Below are 19828 nucleotides of genomic sequence, written 5' to 3'. Positions count from 1 at the left end.
CCACCCAACGTTTGGCCGAGGGCGACGTACATATCCAGATGTGCGGCGGAAAAGGGGTACACCCCCTTTTCCTGAGGGTGGCACTTTTCTGCTTTCGGGTGAAGCAGCATCAGTCATACTTTTGCTGTAATCAATATCTGGCTCCTTGCTTCCATCTGAACCTGATTTGTCTGAGCTGGAAAAGGATGCTGATGTTGATGGTGCTGCTGAAGGTGATTCAGGTGATGATGGCAATGATGATGGTGGCACACCTGATGACAACAATGACAGTGGCTTAAATCCACCTAAAATCTGCATCCTCACTCTTTCTGCATCAACAGAGAACTTTGATGGTTGGGCCAGGTGGTGAACAGAAAATGTTGTGATATTCAATTTGTCAAAAGTGTCCTTCACAAGTTTATGTAAAGGATCTGGTGAATAGTCAGCATCCTTTACTAGAGAATCATCTGTTTCAGAGGCACCTTGATTTGAGCCTGGTGTATTTCCTCCCACCACTGTTCCATCGCCTCTACACCCATTGCCTTTGTCCTTCAGAGGTAATCTGACATGTGTCACTTTAATTTTGTTCAGACATTTCTTCTCTTGGCTTTGAACAGTCCCAGTAGGCCCAGAAGACACTGGGGCAGTGTCATTTCCGTGGCTTGCTATGCCAACATCTGGTTGCTCTTTGGTGCCAAGAGTTTGTCCCTCTGAGCTACTTTGTCCGCTTGTCACTGAATCAGTCCCAGACATTAAAGCTGGATTTTTGGCATCCTCTCTCCCCGTGCTTGATGTCTCTACCCTTGGGTCTCTCCCAGTCAAAGCTAATGTCTTATTTCTTAACATGGGGACACCTGGTTTAGTTTTCTTGGGTACTATTGGTAGCTTCCCTGGGGGCTTTTTTAAAGGGCCTGAGACAAACCTTCTTGCTCCAGGTCCAACTCTGGTTGTGTTGAAACGGAAAGAGCCTGGGACATTTGGCTTCTTGGAAAATGTGGGCCTGGTGCCATTTGTTGTGGTGTTTCTGCTGACCACCAGAGGTTTAGTTCTTGCAATCACAGTGGCTGATGAGTCTTTGTTGGGTGCGTCAGAGCCAGCCTCACTCCCATCCTCCCTCCTTCCCTGTCGGTCAAAGACTTGCACCTCAGGCGCTGGGTCAGACTCTTGGTCTCTGTCACCGACATCTTGTCCAGGTGTCACAAGACCCTGCATGGTCAGAGCTGCCATGGTAACTGTTGGTAATGGGAGTGAGCATTTTGATTCAGTGTTATGGTAATAATTGGGAAGAGATCATGTCTAATAAAGGAAGAAAAGCAATTTTAATGCAATCAAACAACTCAGGGCAGCGGTATCCACGAGGAATCTGCAGGGAGAAGATTGAAAAATATAATTAATGTGAAGTTTGAACGGATGAATTCAATATGCTGGCGTCTGTGTCACTGTGGAGAAGGAAAATATCATGACTGAGCTCAAGCAAACGGAGCAGTTTAAGGAATATTCTCTACATTATATTTTCTCGGGCAGCGTTGAGGCTGCACCTCACTTTATTAACTTTAACAGTAACGTTAATAATGTGTTTTATATGATGCTTTCCACTGAATTATGAGGTGTCAGGACTCATAAAGTTTCAGTCAGCTGGAGCCAGTCTGTTCTCACCTGATTACAGTCGGGGCAAGACACATTCGACTTGTTCACTTGTTCAAGTCCTCAAATTTATCTTGAATTTTCTTGAAACGTTTTTTTTTTATTGCTTCTTTGTGGTACAAGTCCCTGCTTGAGTATATATCCCCATTTATTTTCCACACTCTGTCTCCTCGTCCTATTTTTACCTTTTCCCTTGGTAATATCACTAAAAATGTTGTCACTCTTCTCTAAAACCATCAATTTCCAAGTTTGCTGGACTGTCGGGATTTCCATCAGCTTTAAAGTGGAGGATACGGCTCAGGTTATTCCATATTGTTTTTATTTTCGACAAATCCCATGAGAGAAGAGCTTTCTGACACTTGAACGCTGTCTGTGGCTCTCAGCTCCAAACATTGGAGCAGTTCCCACTGAAGACGTAAACTTTACAAAATAGCGCCAACAGCTTTAATGGAGGTTTTACTTTTATCTAATACCTGGTAATTTTCCCAAAACAGCTGTTAGAAAAGAGGAGTTCATTTTATAATCAGAGCGGTCTTAAAGGGGCAGTGTGAGGAGTCTTTTGGCAGAAATGGAATGTAATCTTCATATTATGTTAATAACTAGTAGTAATTAGTACAGGTGCTGGTACCAATACATCCTTCACAGCAGACCTTGAAAATGGAGCTAAAATAAAAGTCATTGACTGCAGTAGTTCAGTGTCGCTGGTCCTACTCACCTGGAGTAACCTGGGTGGTTGCAGGTTTACTCCGACTCGAGCCCTTCTCCGCCGTGAGTATGATGTCATACAAACGCCCCGCCTCCAGCTGCTGGATGTGGGCGGAGTTTTGGTCAGATGGGACGGTCATTTCCTGACTCCTTCCTGCTCTGTCGCTGGGTGTGATGGTCAGGCGGTATCTGTCAATCTCACCCAGAGACTGCTCCCATTGGACCACAGCTGACGTCGTGGTCGTCTTGACAACTTTGAGGTTTGTGGGACCAGAAATCACTGAAGAAGAAGAAGAAGTTGAAGAAGAAGGACACAACGTCTTTATGTCTCTACCTGGTGAAATGGGTACACAAATGTCCACTCACACTTTTTCAGCCTTAATTTTTTTCCTGGCTCAGCACGTTTCCTCCTCTTTACTTTCTAAACTCATAGTTGGACTCGCTGCTGCAGCTGCCACAGATTACATCTTCCCCAGGAAGGGCAGCGGGAGGGAAATGTTTTAATTAAATCTGCCAGTTTGTCAATTTGAGCCGCTCACACCGGCCAACATGTTGGTCAGAAACTCAGTCTTCTAATGAGTACACCTGATGCTGCACTGTTACAGGGAGAGTTTTCATTTCTAATCATTACTGTCAACTGCAGTACATTTAGATTTCAGCATCTGCCACGTCTGATGAATGTATTGAGGATATTTAGGACATTAAAAGGATCAGTTCGAACCTTTCATCCAGGTGCTCAGAACTATTTTCTCCAGTCTCCTGCAGTTTCCACTGAGTGACAAGAGAAACACGGAACTGTGTCTGTTGTATTAAATCAAGGACAAACTCACGGGTCATGAACTCAGCAGAGCTCTCGGTTCCCCTCCGGCCGTCGATCTCTCCGGTGATGGTGACGGTGTACTCCTGACCGGCTGCCAGCCCCGTCTGGGTGAAGGTGGTCAGGCTGCCCTCCACCTGCACACTGATCTGCTGGTCGCTCTCCTTCTGTTTGGGTCAGATGGGAAAAAAAACAACAAAATGAGAGGAAAAGAAAGTTTAAGTAAAGTTCTTTCTTCATTTTACAGCTGTTTTCTACAGCTGTTACAGTCTGAACGCGCTGTCAACTTTAATTTGTCACAGTTTATAAAAGGTGACATTGACGAACAGAAGATGTGTTTTCTGATCATTAACCCCATTAAATCTCTGAACTGGTTTCTGGTTGGAGTCTGAGAGAAAACAAAACACCAAACCCTCAGAATGATAAAGAGTCAGGATGCAATCGTCCTGATGAGTCTGATCAGACTGAGTGGAAACACTGAGCTGTCTGCAGGGCATCAACACACACACACACACACACACACACACACACACACACACACACACACACACACACACACACACTCATCCAAAATCAGACTTTACTGAAGCAGAACACAAACACTCTGGAGGGGATTCAGTGATGTCACCGAAACAGTTTCCTGTTTTGTTTCTCGCGATCACAAACTTCTTCACGTGACTGAAGGTTGACTTTAAATATTCAGTGATTGCTGGAACTGTAAGGAGACACTGGATCTAGTTTAAAAACCTAGAAATACAAATTAAATGAGTTAAATCAAATTTAAATGATTAAAACGAGGCGCTGCGTCAACAGGAGAGCGTTCAGAGTTCATAAAATGGGAGCATTCGGAGTTTTGCACACATATTTTTAAACAGCTGATGTTTTCTGAAGGTTTTCCAGCATCCAAAATACACTTTAAATACGTGGCTTGGTTTTAAATAGTTAGTCGTTAGTTAAATAGTCTTGTCGTCCTGATGTCGTGTTGAATATAATATAGAGTAACGACACAATCAGCATTTAGATTGTTCTCCACAAACGACACTTTCACTTTGCTGTTGTGTCTGCTGGGAAAATAATAACGGCTGACTGGTGATTGAGTCCGTCTGGCAGCACTTCTGTCTGCTTTCACATGAACAAACTCACGTTATGTCCTGTGTTTTGTTAGTTTCTGCTCTGAGGACAACAGAACAGACGCAGTTGTCTTCGTGGCAGCAGTGAAGACAATAATACCACTCGTTAACAAGGAAGTTCGGTGGAAGTCAGCGAACCTGAGCAGGAAACAGTGCGTTACATAACCCTCCTACAAATCACAACCAGTTCTTCTAACCATTTAGTTTGTATACAGGTCACGCAAACAAAAAATAACACATGATTTTGTGAGCTGCAGACGTAGCTGTTTCCACCTGTTCCGCGTCTTTATGCTAAGCTAAGCTAACCAACTGCTGGCTAAAGTTTTACATGCACAAGACTAGCATTAATCTTAAAAATGCTCAGCAAGACAGCAAATAAGTGCATTTCCTCAAAATGTCTCCTTTAAGACGAACAAACAACTTTTGATATGTATTTGTCAGACAGCAACCTCTAGTGGCTTTAGTTATTATTACAGCAGCAAAGGAGGTAGTCAGGTGACACAGAACCGGATCAACTTACATCTTGTACATAACTTTACTCATGCTGCTAAAATTCTTTGACATATTTGAGCCCAAACTTTGGTCTTTTTATAAACCTGAAGAAGGAGTTTTGGTGCCTGATCCAAACCAAACTGACGTTAACTGTATGATGTAAAGGTCCAGTGCAATGTAATCATGGGAGTCATCTGCACTCGAACAATTCAGCCGTTAAGTTATGAGAACTTGATTTAATTGATCGGCGTTCAGATGACACATTCGCTCATCCCAGCTTCACCACCTTCACTTAAAAACATGTTTTTCACCCGCAGATTCAAAAAAACACATGACAGCCGAGAGGGAACAATGTGAGGAGTTAACAGTTCCTCTTGTATCTCTGATTACCTCCAAGTCATTATGGACTGTGTGGTGACTCTGTGTTCAGTGTAAAGCCGAGGCTGACTCATCAATTACTCAGCTGGGAGCTTTTTGGTTCTCTGACGTTTTCCGGGCCGTCTAATGAATGGATACCGTGTTGTAAACCAAACGGACCGCAGCCGGTTGCCATGCTGGTCACTGTGTTGGCTGCCTCGGAGGTCGTTCTGGATCAAAAACTCTTTCGTCCATTTCCATACAAATGAGGGTGAGATCACTCAGACTGACCCAACAGTAAAGTCACGATGCACCCTTAAAACGAGTCGAGGTTCGGTGGCGTTCAGGGACGACACGAGGAGGTCCGACTGAGCCGTCGAGTGACTCTCAGTCTGCAGGTTTATGATGGAAAATAAATCTAACGTCTCTGCAGGACGACTTCCTCTCTGTCATCAGCAGGACTGGATTCACCAGCAGAGATCCAAACTGTTGTTCGGAAAGATGCTTCAATAAATAAGAGTGTTAAGCTCTATTTGGAAAAGAGCTTGAAGATGTCAGAGGTCGACTGTGTTTTTGAGTTTCATTCCCGGCTCGTCAGATGCTTTAGGATGGCGACCGAGTTTAACACAGTTGTTGGACAAAAGAGTTCATTGACAATAATTGCAATAATTAAGTAATTATTTAAATCATTTATGGAGCAAAATTGCCAAATGTTTTTGGACCCGGCCTCTCAGATGTGGCGATCAGATGACTGTTTCTGTGTTTCACACAACTGTAAACTGAGTTTCTTCAGGTTTTAAGACTGTCGGTCGTACAAAAGAAGGAATTTAAAGACGTGTGAGGAACGATTTCTGAACATTTACACTGCAAATGTTTGTTTATTTTTACTGATTAATAACAAAATAACCAACAACACGATAATTACTAACAGGCCTGAAACTCTGAGGACAGACGAAGATGAATTAAGGAAGACGAGATCGATGATGTCACCTGGAAATAATAAATATCTGGAGGAAGTAAACTCCTGAATGTTGTTGTTGTTTATCTGTTGGTCTGGTAATCATCTCTCCATCTCTCCATCTCTCCATCTCTCCATCTCTCTTTCTCTCTCTGTGTCACAGCTGTGAGCGAGCGGTGATGTCATCTCTCTGGCAGTCGCCATGTTTTTGACAGTGTTTACGTGTTTCCGTGGCAGCAAGCATCCCACATCTGCATCCCCTCCCTCCCTCCACCTCCCTCCACCTCCCTCCACCTCCCTCCACCTCCTCCCAGCGCTCTGTTCATTCACCGCTCTTCTGGTTTCATTCTCTGAATTTTCTGTTTCTGCTCGTCGGCTGCAGATTCTCACGATGTGACGGCTGCAACGAGTCGTCCAAACTAAACTCCTTCCAACGCTGTCACGAACTGATACACCACGACAAGAGTTCACCTTCTTCTTCTTCTTCTTCTATTTCTACTTCTTCTCCTTTTTCTTTTTCTTCTTCTTCCTCTCCTTCTCCTCCTTCTTCTTCTTCACTGTTTTCTCCGTCCTCTTCTCCCTCTGTCATTTTTACATCTTTATTCAAAAGTTCCAGCAGAGAAACGAGGGTAAGGAGAGAAGCGAGCCCAGCGTCCCCCCTGAAGTCCTAAAACCTGAACCCTCATGGATCCACATGAAGTCCTCTGGTGAGTTCTGGAGTACCAGCAGAGGTCCGACATCGGCCCGTCGGCACGCTTGTTGTGATTTATTTACACGACGACCTCCAGACTGCAGAAGTTTCTGTCGTGTTGTGTCTCCTGCAGAATCAGAGTCAAGTGATCTTTCAAGAAATACTTGTGATTGGACGAACCATCTGTCACCTTCGACCAATCAGGTGAACAGAAGTGAGAGCTGGAGCCACTCAACCCTCTTTCAGTGAAATAAAGTCCAGCTCTAGCAGAACTGATGCTACAGCAGCTATGCTAACCTCTGGAGGAGCCGACAGTCGCCTCGCTTCCTTTTCTTTAACTCCAGTCTCGTCTCCATGACTTCATGAAGTAAAGAAGACCAGTTGTCTTGTGGTTTTCATCACATCCTGTCATCAGTTCCAGTCTCAGTCCCTCTGCAGGACTCTGCAGGACTCTGCAGGACTCTCGTCATCACCACATCCATCCATCCTGTCTTTCCTCTCCGCAGCTTTTGGCTCTCGATGTGGATGTTTTCTCTCCGGTCCAAACATCTAATCCCTCGATGATGTCACTGCGAGGAGATCACCGCTCTGCTTCGCTGAAGAAATCCCAGAACGAGCTGATCACAGCGACTGTGTGTGTGTGTGTGTGTGTGTGTGTGTGTGTGTGTTTCATCTCAGTGACACTTTTCATTCAGACTGATTTAGAACGTGAGGACGAGCGTTTCCTTTGTTCTCTCTCTTCTTTTCTCTCACAAATACCAACGCAATTAGTCACTTTCCTCTCGTTGGACGCCTTCTGCCGCAGATCGATCACACGTGTTGGGAGGACGGACCGTCACATGTGAAGCCGAGGTTACCGGATCACGAAGAAAAAATGTCACCGCGCTAAAATATCTGAGGGTTCAAAATCTTTTGGTGATGATCCTCATTAGCTTTGATGACTCAGTAACATCTGGAAACACACACGATACAAAGCTTCCAGTCATATCTTCGTCTGTAAACACACTCAGGGATCAGAGGCTCCTGATACCTGCAGAACTTGCCTGAGAATTCTGCTGTTTTTAAGTTTCTTTGGTTTTAATCACATCCAGCGACAGTTAATCCAAAGATCTATGGGAACATCCCAAAGACGAAGCGCTAACAGCTAATTCGGCTCATTAAATACAAACACACCAACACTGCGAAGTTACTGCGTCCTCCAGAGGTCATCGTGTAACAAGAACTGTGGGTCATAATAAACTTTGTGCTTCGTCAACCTGAAAACGTCACAAAAACAAAGTCAGAGTGACGTCTTGAATCAGCTTCTTGTGTCCAAAACCCAAAGACTCTTCATCTTCTGTCAGAAATGACAAAGAAAAGCAGCAAATCCTCACATTTAAAGGCTTGAAGCAGCAGATATTTGACTCTTTAGTTTGAAGAATCACCGAATTGATTCATCGATTATCAGAACAGTTCACTTTCTTTTCTTACCACCAACAAGTGCTGTTCGTTTAAATGTGAAATATGTTAGATTTGAGCTGAAACATCTGGTTTGAATGAGGACGTTTGTACTTTTGACCTTTTCAGCTTCGACGATGTTTTGCTGCCTCCATCGTTACTTGTTCATGTTAGTGAGCTTTTAAGGTGGAACGTGTTCGAGTTGACGCCTTAAATGTTAAAATGACACATCTGAAATTTAGAGGATGGGCACCTGGGCTACAAACTAATAAACTGATCAGCTTATCGTTGCAGCTTGTTGCGATGCTCAGCTGATAGTTCCTGAGCGTCAGGCAGGATCTGAGTGATGGTGACGAGGTCCAGAAGCAGCGATCGGATGGAGATTATGGATCTGGCTCCTGACGGGCTCCCTTGTTGCTCCGCTGCAGGTCGTGTTTGTCCAGATGTTCCCGGGTTTCCTGCTGACGGCTGATTTGAGGCTGTTTGTGTTGCTAACGCCGTCGCTAACGACACGCCCGCTCTGATCCTGCGGGGGGATGAGAGGAATCTTCCAGGACGTACAACACATTTTTAAAAACAGAGGAGATGAAGTGTTGCTTTTAAACTCGACTTCATCACACAGCCTGTTCTTCTGTCGCCTGTCAGACTTCAGAGCAGCGAACGTCTGAGTCATTAACGTGTTTCTGGCTCAGAAATGTGGGATTCATTCAGAGTGTTTGCAGCGTAATCGTGTCTGTTTGTTCACGTTCAGATAAACCAGCATGAATTATCATGAACATCGAGACGTTTGTTGTAGATTAAATCCATAAATACTCGTTTATTTGTGGATTATTCTAAGCACGTTTGTTTCTGTGTTGAGACAGAAACAAACGTTTCTTTTCGTCGACACCTTGAACTCAAACTTCTTTTTAAAGCTGTTTGTCTTTTACCTCGTCACGTTTTCTATGAAGCATAATCCTCATTTTCCCTCCTTGTTGTGTGCAGAATGTGATTTTGGGGATTCAGTTTTATGGATGAAGACGCTGAGGACTGCGTGGGACGTCTGTCGTGCAGACGGAGTGCTGATTATTAATTATGATGAACTCCTGGTTGCAAACAACGCCTCAACTAACGGAGGAGAGAAGAACTTGTTGTCTGGATCTGAAACCGTCTCAGTCGTATTTCTACAGTTTCTTACTTCAGTGGACAGTCACAGAAACGATGATTTCATAAATATTCAGTTCAAGTTTGTTTTGAAACGGTTGGAAGTTTTCAAAAGATTCATTTAAGACTTATTTCACATGAAAACAACAGAGTATTTTCATTTGTTTCCAGCTGTGTTTGCAGTGAAAAACCCCAGTGTGATGTCACTTTTTAGCATCTTAAGTATAACTGCCTAATTTTCATAGTTTAAAGTTTCATGTTGAGTATCAATTTTACCCTCAAAACATATTTTTTGAACTCTTTCTCAGTCTGTCGCTGGTCGTGTTGTCTGTGTTTTATGGGAATTTCATGGATGTTGTTTGTCTTGTTTCAGTGAGAAGTCTTGTCAACAGCAGAGGACAGTAAGTTTAGTGGAGGTGAGATTGTTTTGACAGGACGAGGTTGTTTCAGGTGACGGTTCCATCTGCAGACCTCATCCTCAGTCTGTAAAAACTCCCTGAGTACATTTCAGGGAACAGTTTTCAGATGGACGTCCTGAGTTCGTCTCCGTCCTCTCGACGGGACGAGCGTATGAGTGTTTTGACCTCCTGCAGCTTCTCACAGTCCTCAGTGCTCCTCGTCAGTCACATCTGCTGGCTGAGTTTCATCTGAGTTTCGTGTCTGCAGATTAATCAGGAGCAGGATTTTCAAGTTTATGAGGCAAAACTCTTAATGTGTCACTGCGTTCATGCTCAACATCAGATAGAGATTCGGACACTCCTTCCTCTGCACCTTGTTCACTTTGGCTGGTTTACTTAAAGCTCATGGATGCGGACTGAAAACATCAGAACCACCTGAAGTCCAGGAGGCAGAGTGGCCAGGAGTTCGAGCCAGACGACTGAAGAAGTTTAAACACAGAGACAAAACAGCCGCTGATCACATCAACAGCTTCTCCGGGTCAACAGGGTCGTACCTGACTGCTGAAGGTGATGTAGTACGTCTCATACTGGACGGGGGGCGGAGTCCAGACCAGAGTGACGGACGTCTCCGTGATGTCCTGAGTGCTGAGCTGAGAGACGCCCGACATGGCTGCAGAGAGAGAGACAATGTGTTTCAAAGTGTTACATGACTGAACTCACCAGAATAAATGTTAGCTGAGTTTGTTTGAGGTTCTCTCTTGTCACAACGCTGAGCCGACGATTCGGGTTTAGGCACAAAAATGGTTGATTAAGGTTAGAAAACATCCTGGTTTGGATTAAAATATCTCTCGTGGCAGGAAATGTCCCTGAAAATACACAGTTTTGTAGCCATAAATAGAGCAGGACACGAGCCGACTTCCTGTGAAAAATGTCTGCATTTTGGTCTCCACAAACACCAACGGAAGTGACCCAAAGTCTCCTTAAGCTAAGTGGTTCTGTTACCACAAACCCGGCTGGACATGGCCCGACTTCCAGTTAAAAATACCTGGTTTTAATCACTACGAACACAGCTAGAGATGTCCGGAAGTTTCCTCTAAACTAACCAGACCGTTAGCACAGGTGACAGTAAAGGAACCTGAAGTTCTTTGGTACATTTGCTGACATTTATTCTGGTGGTTGGTTGAGATTTGTGCCCCAGAACTCTGAACTCAAACGAATCTTTCTCCTTCTGAATTTTTCCTTCTCAGAGAAAGTTTTCTCCGTCGTGTCTGTTTTTCTGTTTCATCTGATTGATGCGGCGGAACAAATGAACTTGCCGGCCTCCGTTTCTGTGCTGCCCTGCTGAATATTTTGCTGAAATTGAGACGTCCACCTTGATGAGAGCAGAGCGGCGTCGGACTCGATCAGAACCGCCACTCGCTGGCACCACAACAATGAAACTGACTGTCTTCGATCTGATCTGCTGCTCGAAACGGTTCAGATGCTGGAGATGGTTTTGTCATTAAGGGTCACGTCCAGGCTGCTGATCTGGGGACTGTCGTTTGAAAAACAGAATATTTTCTTGATCTATGAGGAGCTGATAATCAGACATGTTGCTGAATCTTTCTCTGTGGATGGACTCAGACTGCCAACATGAAGCCCTCAGCCTGGCAGAACCGCACACAGCGAAGCAGACTCGATAATAATTCACAGATTTGTTTTACTGCACGACTTTCTCGTAAAAATTAGTGCTTAAAAATTCACAATGCTCGGCGGGTCACTGCGAGTCTGACGTAACGTTTCCCCAACGCAAATTCCCCAAAAAGAACATGTAAGAAACTGCAGATCAAAGTTTTTCCATCGACGTCTTTTGTAGAAGAAGAATAAAAAAAGAAAACAGCAGCAACTCGTCTCCAGAAACAAAGTGTTTTACTGCAGGATCTCACGGGAAACAGGATTTAAAAACTCTTTAGTTTTTGCTCTTTTGTTCTTGTTCACATGAGGTCATATTCTCAGTAATTATCTGTGAATTCTGCCGTTCTGGCAGCCTGAAGCTCGACAGTGAAACAAGAGTCTGCAGCCGTGAGAGGCAGCAGGGCTTAAAGCATCACAGCGTCAGGATGCTCAGAATGATATCTTAATTTGCAGTATTTTGATTCATATGTTTATTTACAAGCTGCTGTGTTTTAATTACTAATTTGATGAGCTTGTTTGCAGCTGGAGCTACTTTGATTATTTGGCTTCATCAGTTGTGGGACGAAACAAGGATGTTTAAAGCTGTGAGGATTCAAGTAGGCGGTGGTCAAGACTGAGTGGCTGAGGATTAATATTTGGACACGTTACTTTATTTTTAACAGGAGGCAGAATCGACTGTACATTTTTTTTTTAGGAAGGCAGAAGTGTTTTGCTTCTTTTGATTTCTTTAAAATTTGTAATCAGAGCGGCTGCTTTCAGTCATTTTCCTAACAGCTGTCATTACAAACTCGACAGGACAGAGGAAACAGAATTTAACTGATGAATGAAATAAATGACGGACCTGGAAGCTTTTTCAAACAAACTTTCATGGATTTAAAAGCTTTTCTTTTCCGGTTTAAACATAAAATTATTCTCCCGGCTTTTGTTTAAGCTAATGAAAATAAAACAAACCACTTACTTCCTATACTTACAATAAACTGATCTCTTTTTGGTGAACCACAATTTGAGAAAGTACAATGTCCCAGTTTTTTAAATCCTGGTCTCTTGACTGGAGGCCTGTAAACCTGGCCGTTTGACATTAAATTGAGGGAATAAAGTGAAGAAGAAGAAGAAGAAGCTAAAGCAGTGAAACATGTTTCTAAATGTGCTGTATCTTCACTTTTTCAGTCAAGTCTGCCAGGTTTTGATTTCTGGTGTCGCTGTTCATGTGGTTTTTTTTTTCAATATAAGCAACATTTTCACAAATTCTAGATGTGAATGAACTCAGGTGGATGGAGGTAAACTCGACAGCTGCTGCTGCTGCCACCTTTCTCACTTTCTATCTTCAAATTGTGGGACTTCCCTCCAATTTAAAAGGTCAATCACATTTGGGAAAACACTTAACACTCCCACACGTCTTCATCCTGTTTCAGCCTGGAGCTGCACAGAAAGCCGTTACACAGCAGTCTGGGGAAGTTTATGGGCGACAGATCTGGATCCTGCTGCTCTGTTAATGAAACAGTTCCCTCACTCGAGTCACTGCAGCGCCGGGCGGACGAGCTAATACGCTAATGTAGCCTGGCAACAGCAACACAATGACAACAACACAAACAACAACAAAACACAGCGTTGTGTTGTGTGTCTCTTCTGAAATGCAGGTGTCGAGACCAACAAACCCAACGAACACTTAAGTTTCATTGCTCAACATTTCCAAAGTCTGTTAAACATTTATCATCCACATCCTCCCAGAAATGACAAGTCGTCTGCTCTCGTGTGGGCGACCGATTAAGTCATTATAACAAAAGATTTACACCAAAACAAAGCATCTGGGACGTGATAGCTCTGCTTGCATACCAAACATGTAAAGTGTTCTCCCTGATGTATTAAACTCAAACTCACACAGGGGAGAAAACAAAGCCAAACTCGACCGGAGAGGGATATTTAAACATGGAGGAAATGTGTGATTTTACAAGCGTTTAGCTTTACTGCCACCAAAAGATAGTTCCCCTGCATCCTGTAACGATGCAGCAGATGGTAGTGAAGATACTGAAGATATATAGCAGGCATCTTGAAATGATTTACAATAAAAAGTAGGAGCAACACATAAAAAAGTCGAGTGTAGGAGCTCACTGATCAAGATGGTGCCTGAGCAGAAAGAGGTTCAACGATGCAGGACGAAGCTTTTCTTTGAGTAAGAATACAAACTTCAGTTTTGTGGGGAATTACATTTAATTATGTTATCTACTTTGTTTAATAATTTTGGTGTGGAAAGTCCGATTGTACGATTCTTGGACATTTTAAGGGTAAATGAGATGTAGAATATGACATCGTCTGCATATGGGCGATATATTACAGTGTAAAACTACATATCTGTCACGTTTAAGTGTATTCAAGGCATTAAATGTTGTGCACCTATCTAATGATGTGTGCCTAGGACTTGATATTCTTTTTGCTGAGATGTTGACAGAGGTAATAAGGTATTAATCATGACACCACTTGTAAATATACCTTAAAAACTTCATATTATCTACCAGAGGGCAAGCAAGAAAAACCAAAAGGGGCCCTGAATAGAACCCTGTGGTACACCACAAACCGGAATCACAGAGGAGACTGTAATCAGAGCAAGAAAAAGGCGTGTTACAAACTTTGAATTAGACATTCAGCTGCACACAAGCAAACAGATGAACTTCCCTTTATATTGTTTTAAATATCTCTTATGTGTCGTTTCTAAAACCGCCGCCATGATTACACTCCAGTCTACTTTTGAGAGAATAATTCCAAAAGCATTGATTTTGCTTTTCGTCTTCTGATCAAAAGATTACTCTAAACTCGTAGGACTATAGGTGGATAGATTGCTGGTAGAAATGAAACACTGAATTCATTGTGTGTGAGACTGCAGAAATTCTGGTCTACAGTCAGAAACAGCAGAATTAACTACTTTGTTTACACCAAGTCTAAACATGTAATCTACATCTGACATGTGTAAGACCTGGTGCAAATGAAAAGACTTGCTGATTGACATGAAAATGTTTAATTACAGGCTCCTTAGTTTGACTCACCAGTGTCACAGTTGGGTCCGGTCATCCCGTCTTCACACTGGCTGCAGTCTGGTCCGGTGAACCCACGCCGGCAGACACACTTGCCTTTGACGCACCGCCCTTTGTTGTTGCAGTTGTTGGGACAGCCTTTGGCGGCGCAGTCGGGCCCGGCGAACCCGACATCGCAAACACACTTCCCATTCATGCACTTCCCGCGGTTGCTGCAGTTTTTGGGGCACGCTTTCTCAGAGCAGTCTTCACCGGTGAATCCAGCATCGCAGACACACTGTCCGTTAACACAGCGCCCCCTGTTGTTGCAGTTCCCTGGACAGGAAACCTCAGAGCAGTCTTCACCGGTGAATCCAGCATCGCAGACACACTGTCCGTTAACGCAGCGCCCCCTGTTGTTGCAGTTCCCTGGACAGGAAACCTCAGAGCAGTCTTCACCGGTGAATCCAGCATTGCAGACACACTGTCCGTTAACGCAGCGCCCCCTGTTGTTGCAGTTCCCTGGACAGGAAACCTCAGAGCAGTCTTCACCGGTGAATCCAGCATCGCAGACACACTGTCCGTTAACGCAGCGCCCCCTGTTGTTGCAGTTCCTTGGACAGGAAACCTCAGAGCAGTCTTCACCGGTGAAACCGCTGTCGCACACACAAACACCGTCTACACACCTTCCACGGTCGTAGCAGTCATTCGGGCAGATGATTTCTGAGCAATCTGGGCCGCCGAATCCTTCATTGCAAACACACTCTCCGTTGACACAGCGCCCCCTGTTGTTGCAGTTTCCGGGACAGGCGGTCTCAGAGCAGTCCGCACCGGTGAAGCCGCTGTCGCACACACATTTGCCGTTCACACAGCGGCCGCGGTCGCTGCAGTTATCAGGACAGCCTCTTTTGGTACAATCCGGTCCACTGAATCCAGTCTTGCACACACACTTGCCGTTGACGCAGCGCCCCCTGTTGTTGCAGTTTCCAGGACAGGATTCGTCTGAGCAACTGGGACCCGCGAAGCCGCTGTCGCACACACACCTGCCGTTCACACACCTGCCTCGGTCGTTGCAGTTGTCGGGGCAGCCTCTCTGCGAGCAGTCGGGACCGGAGAAACCAGGATCGCACACACACTGTCCGTTCACACACCGGCCGTTGTCGTTGCAGTTCCCAGGACAGTTGGACTCGCTGCAGTCCGGTCCACTATAACCTGGGAAGCAGACGCACTTTCCGTCCACGCAGCGACCCTGATCGCTGCACTCGTTGGGACACTGATCGATGTCGGGTTTGATGGAGCAACCTGCACCTGGAGCAGAGGGAGGAAAGAGTGGAAGAGATTATAAAGTCATAGAAGTATGAACAATGACTCTGGAAAGTTTATGACTAACCAAATATATTTAATGATCGATCAGGTCGTTTTATGTTTTGTAAGTGTGAAATCACTGGATTGTTTCAACGAGGGATCGCATCGTTTCAACATTTGTGAGAGTGAAACCACACAAGACGTTGAGATAACTTCCTGTTTGAGTTTGTAGCATCAGAATTGAGTATTTTAAGCTGAGACATGATCTTTTCCTTTAACCCTAACCAGGTGGTTTTTGTGCTGAGCCCTCGTACGATCATTAGCACCGTGTTGTCACAATGAAAAAATTGGAAAGGGAACTTATAGAAATGCAGCATCTTCACATCTGCGGCCGATATCATGGAGGCTCACGTCTTGAATGAGTTAGAACAGAATACTTTTCATTCATCGTCCTGAACGAGACACTGTGGAGGTCTAATCCTCTCTAACTGGAGTGAAACACACTAATTATCCCCCTGTGTGTGTGTGTTTGTGTGTGTGTGTGTGTGTGTGTGTGTGTGTGTGTGTGTGTGTGTGTGTGTGTGTGTGTGTGTGTGTGTGTGTGTTGTTGTGGTTGAGAGGAGGGTGGAGGGAAGCTGCAGTGGACTGGGAGGAGGTCGAGACTGAGATCACACTGGGCACAGAGCTGAACACACACACACACACACACACACACACACACACACACACACACACACACAGTTAGCTCATGCTCTGAGCGCTGCCAGTGTTTAATGCGATCATTCCTGAGGTCGCTTGGCTCGCTGAGTGATGGACTGAACCTCTCATCATTCTGTCAAACTCAATCTAGCTGACAGCACAGATCAGAGTAACTAAGTACTGTATATTTACTGAAGTACAATCAGGAAGTGACGACGCTTCACATTTCCGTTTGATTCCATGATTATTCAGCCCAGTATCACACCAAAACAAAACGTGATCTCCTCCTGTGGACGATTTAGCGACGTCTGCCTGTACTTTCAAAATAAAAGGCACCAGAACTTCCTGGTTAGGTTCAGGAAAAGATGTTTCAAAGGCTGAAAATAAGTTGTTCTTTAAAACATCAACATGGATTATTGGCTTCACATGGTTTTCAGTTGGTGGCCTCTGGCAGCGAGCGTGTTTGTTATATTTGATTATAACACAGTTGGACTGAATGTTCTCGTTCTGTCTTCAGACGCACAACACATGAAATCTAATGTTGTGTAACATAAAACAGAATCAGTTTTAACTGATCCAGATACAGAATGAAAATCAGTCAGGTGCTGAACATAACTTGAGATTTTATACTTTTACTTTCTTACACACTTTACTACAAAGCTTCTTGTTCTGTGCTGCAGGTTATATACGTATTGTGGCTGTGTTGTGTGTTTTTTTATTACAATTATAAGCGTTAATGATTCTGAGCACTGAAACCTGCATGTTTTAATTATGTTTAACATGTAAATGACTTTCTGCTCTCACTCCACTGCTTCAGACAGAAGTATTGTACTTTTTATTGCACGGCTTTACTTGTTAGTTATATCACAAATTCATATTTTTCATCAAAAGGAAGATCTGATAAAAATGACATGACCGTTTATATAAGTACATCCTCATCATGTTTACAGCTTCCAGGTTCAGATCTCCAGTGACTACAGATTTATGAGAGTAGAAGAAGAAGTGACTTCATTCTTCTTCTTTTTCTCCTTTCAACTTTTTGTTTTTCTGTCTCTAAAAAAGAAGAACTGGAGAGAATAAAAGTTTCTTTCTGCTCTTAATAAAAAATAAAGTCATTTTTAAAAGAAGCACAAGATTAAATCATTTGTGTGTGCATGTGTGTGTGCGTGCAGGATGAGTCAGCTGCTTCAGGCAGTAACAGTGACGTAACATGAACTCACGTTTTTGGGCAGATTGTGAACTGAGTGTGTTTCCGGCTGTGGTGAAGAAACATGAAGTGTGAGGACGAATAAATGAGCTGTGAACTGGAGCCGGACCAGATTTCTATCGAGGCGTCGGGACGTATTCCAGCCATGTTTTTGGCGACAGAACCAGGTGAAAAAGTTGTTTTTACAACCCGATCAGCAGAAGAAATGTTAGTGTGTTCAGAACGTATAATTTACAGATTTCTGGTGGGAAAATTTGTGTATGTTTCTTTGACTTCTCCTCTCTACATTTGAACTTATTTTCCAATTCTGGATTCTTGTTATTTCCCAACATCAGCAGACTGATGTGGACCAATCAGACGCAGCGAGACAAGACAAAGACGTAAAAGCCGTAAGAAGCCGTAAACAGACAGAGAGGGAGACTGGAATGTGGAGAAAAGGCGTGTTAGTGTCTCGTATCTGCAGAGAGTTTCTGATTTTCTCTCTTTGTTGCTGCTCGGGACGCTTTACCAACCCAACATGTGTCTATTTGACATCTCCTAGTGATTCTACCTTCAACTGGAGTAAAGAAGCTGTCAATCAGTACTTTTACCAGAGTCTGTTTTTACACCAGTATCTGAACTTCTACTGGGGGACAGACTGTGAGGACTCTGATCCGCCTCTTCTGGTCTCTTGATCAAACATAAATTACTTCTACACGAGCTCTCGAGGCTACTTTTTACATGTCTCGGATTTTTATCTTTAACTTTTCAGAGCCTGTACTCTATTACTTTTACTGGAGTAAAGAAGCTGTCAATCAGTACTTCTACTTTTACCAGAGTCTGTTTTAGAGTCTGAACTTTAGAAATCTGAGGAGCAGAGGGGGATTTCCTAACAAACAGATAGTTCTGTGTAGTTTATGTACAACACATGTTGCTGTAAACATGAGCTGAGCAGTAAAGTAACAACGCTGAGCTCCAGATGTGACTAATCACTGTAATGAACTGAAATTGGTAACAGTGAGAGTCTAGACTGTTAGTTATTAATATTAAAAGATTGTTGTCTTTGTTGTCCTGGCTGACAGGATGATTGTGTTCAGATGTAAAGGAACAATCAGTGGGTTTATTCTACCTTTGCTCTCCTTGGAGGTGCAGCAGCCTCCTTCAGCTCCTCCACATTTCTCCCTGAGGGCCGACACCTCCCTCTCCAGCCTCTCCAGGCGCTCCCGCAGGGCAGCGAAGTCCGTCTCACAGCTGCAAGACTCGGATCCTGAACCTGAACCCGACGGGACCAGTTTGATCTTATGGGTCAGGACTATAGGGGAACCAGGACTCAGGTCGATTTCTTTACCTGAGGAACATAAACGGGATCAGTTACATCTTCCAGACCAGTAACTGAGCACATTTACTAGAGTACTGTGATCGCAAAACTCTTTTTTACTTCATCACACAAGAGTTTCCTAAATGTGCTGTTTTGTAATAAACTTCTAAGAGAAATTACATGTGTTCCTCAGATGGTGTTAAATGTTTTGGTTCTGCTCTCGGCAGGTTTTTACCTCCCTGGCTGACATCAGATGAATCTCCTTGATTGGCGCAGCCCTCCGAGATCACCACCTGCCACACAGACAGCGGTCACGTTAGCGTTGCGCAGCGCTCGCCACAGTGGAGAAAAGGTCTGACTGCACCAATTCTCAATCTGGTACAGCCGAGAAAACACTGGGGCCTGGTTGTATCTCTTCACAGATATTGTGGACTGAGCATTAAGATGGCCGAGTCCCTGCTAACAGCAGAAGAAACAGCTGCTAGCATGTGAAGGTTTGCAGCATCAGAGACTCGTTTCACACTTTCATGGTGAAGGTTGAGAGCAGTAATATGCAGACGGCCTAAAATAGGCAACAACTGACAGGTTTAATACCCACAATCCATCTGCTGAGTCAGACTACAGTCAGGTCGACATGAGTGTCTTGCTCGCTGCGTCCTAATTCTGAGCGTTCATCCTTTTAAAGAGGCTCTGTGTAAATTTTGACAAGAAACTCAAACTCAGATTTTTTGTATATTTACAATATCAGTGAGGTGATAATACAAACAGTTTCCATAAGTGGATAAATGAGCTGCCACATATAAACAAAGTCAGTCTGTTTGTTCATTCAGTCATGAAAACAGCGAGAGGACAAAAGGATTAACGTTCCTTCCTCACTACAGACCAACACT

General features: G+C 43.9%; 1 protein-coding gene across 1 annotated transcript in view; it reads right to left on the bottom strand.

Moving 5' to 3' along the window:
• Positions 1-19828, bottom strand: part of LOC119017001 (tenascin) — a 29580-nt gene that overhangs the window by 8950 nt on the left and 802 nt on the right. The window contains exons 3-8 of the mRNA XM_037093400.1: positions 19174-19231; positions 18750-18968; positions 14464-15738; positions 10306-10421; positions 3159-3312; positions 2339-2608 (exon numbers count right to left, since the gene is read on the bottom strand). Of these exons, the coding sequence (XP_036949295.1) occupies positions 2339-2608; positions 3159-3312; positions 10306-10421; positions 14464-15738; positions 18750-18968; positions 19174-19231 (2092 nt within the window). The remainder of the gene's footprint in view (positions 1-2338; positions 2609-3158; positions 3313-10305; positions 10422-14463; positions 15739-18749; positions 18969-19173; positions 19232-19828) is intronic.

This window comes from Acanthopagrus latus, chromosome 3 (assembly GCF_904848185.1).
Source record: "Acanthopagrus latus isolate v.2019 chromosome 3, fAcaLat1.1, whole genome shotgun sequence".
In the NCBI taxonomy this organism is placed as follows: Eukaryota; Metazoa; Chordata; class Actinopteri; order Spariformes; family Sparidae; genus Acanthopagrus; species Acanthopagrus latus.
The sequence above is the reverse complement of the archived record's forward strand: the minus strand, read 5'-3'. Positions and strand labels throughout refer to the sequence as shown.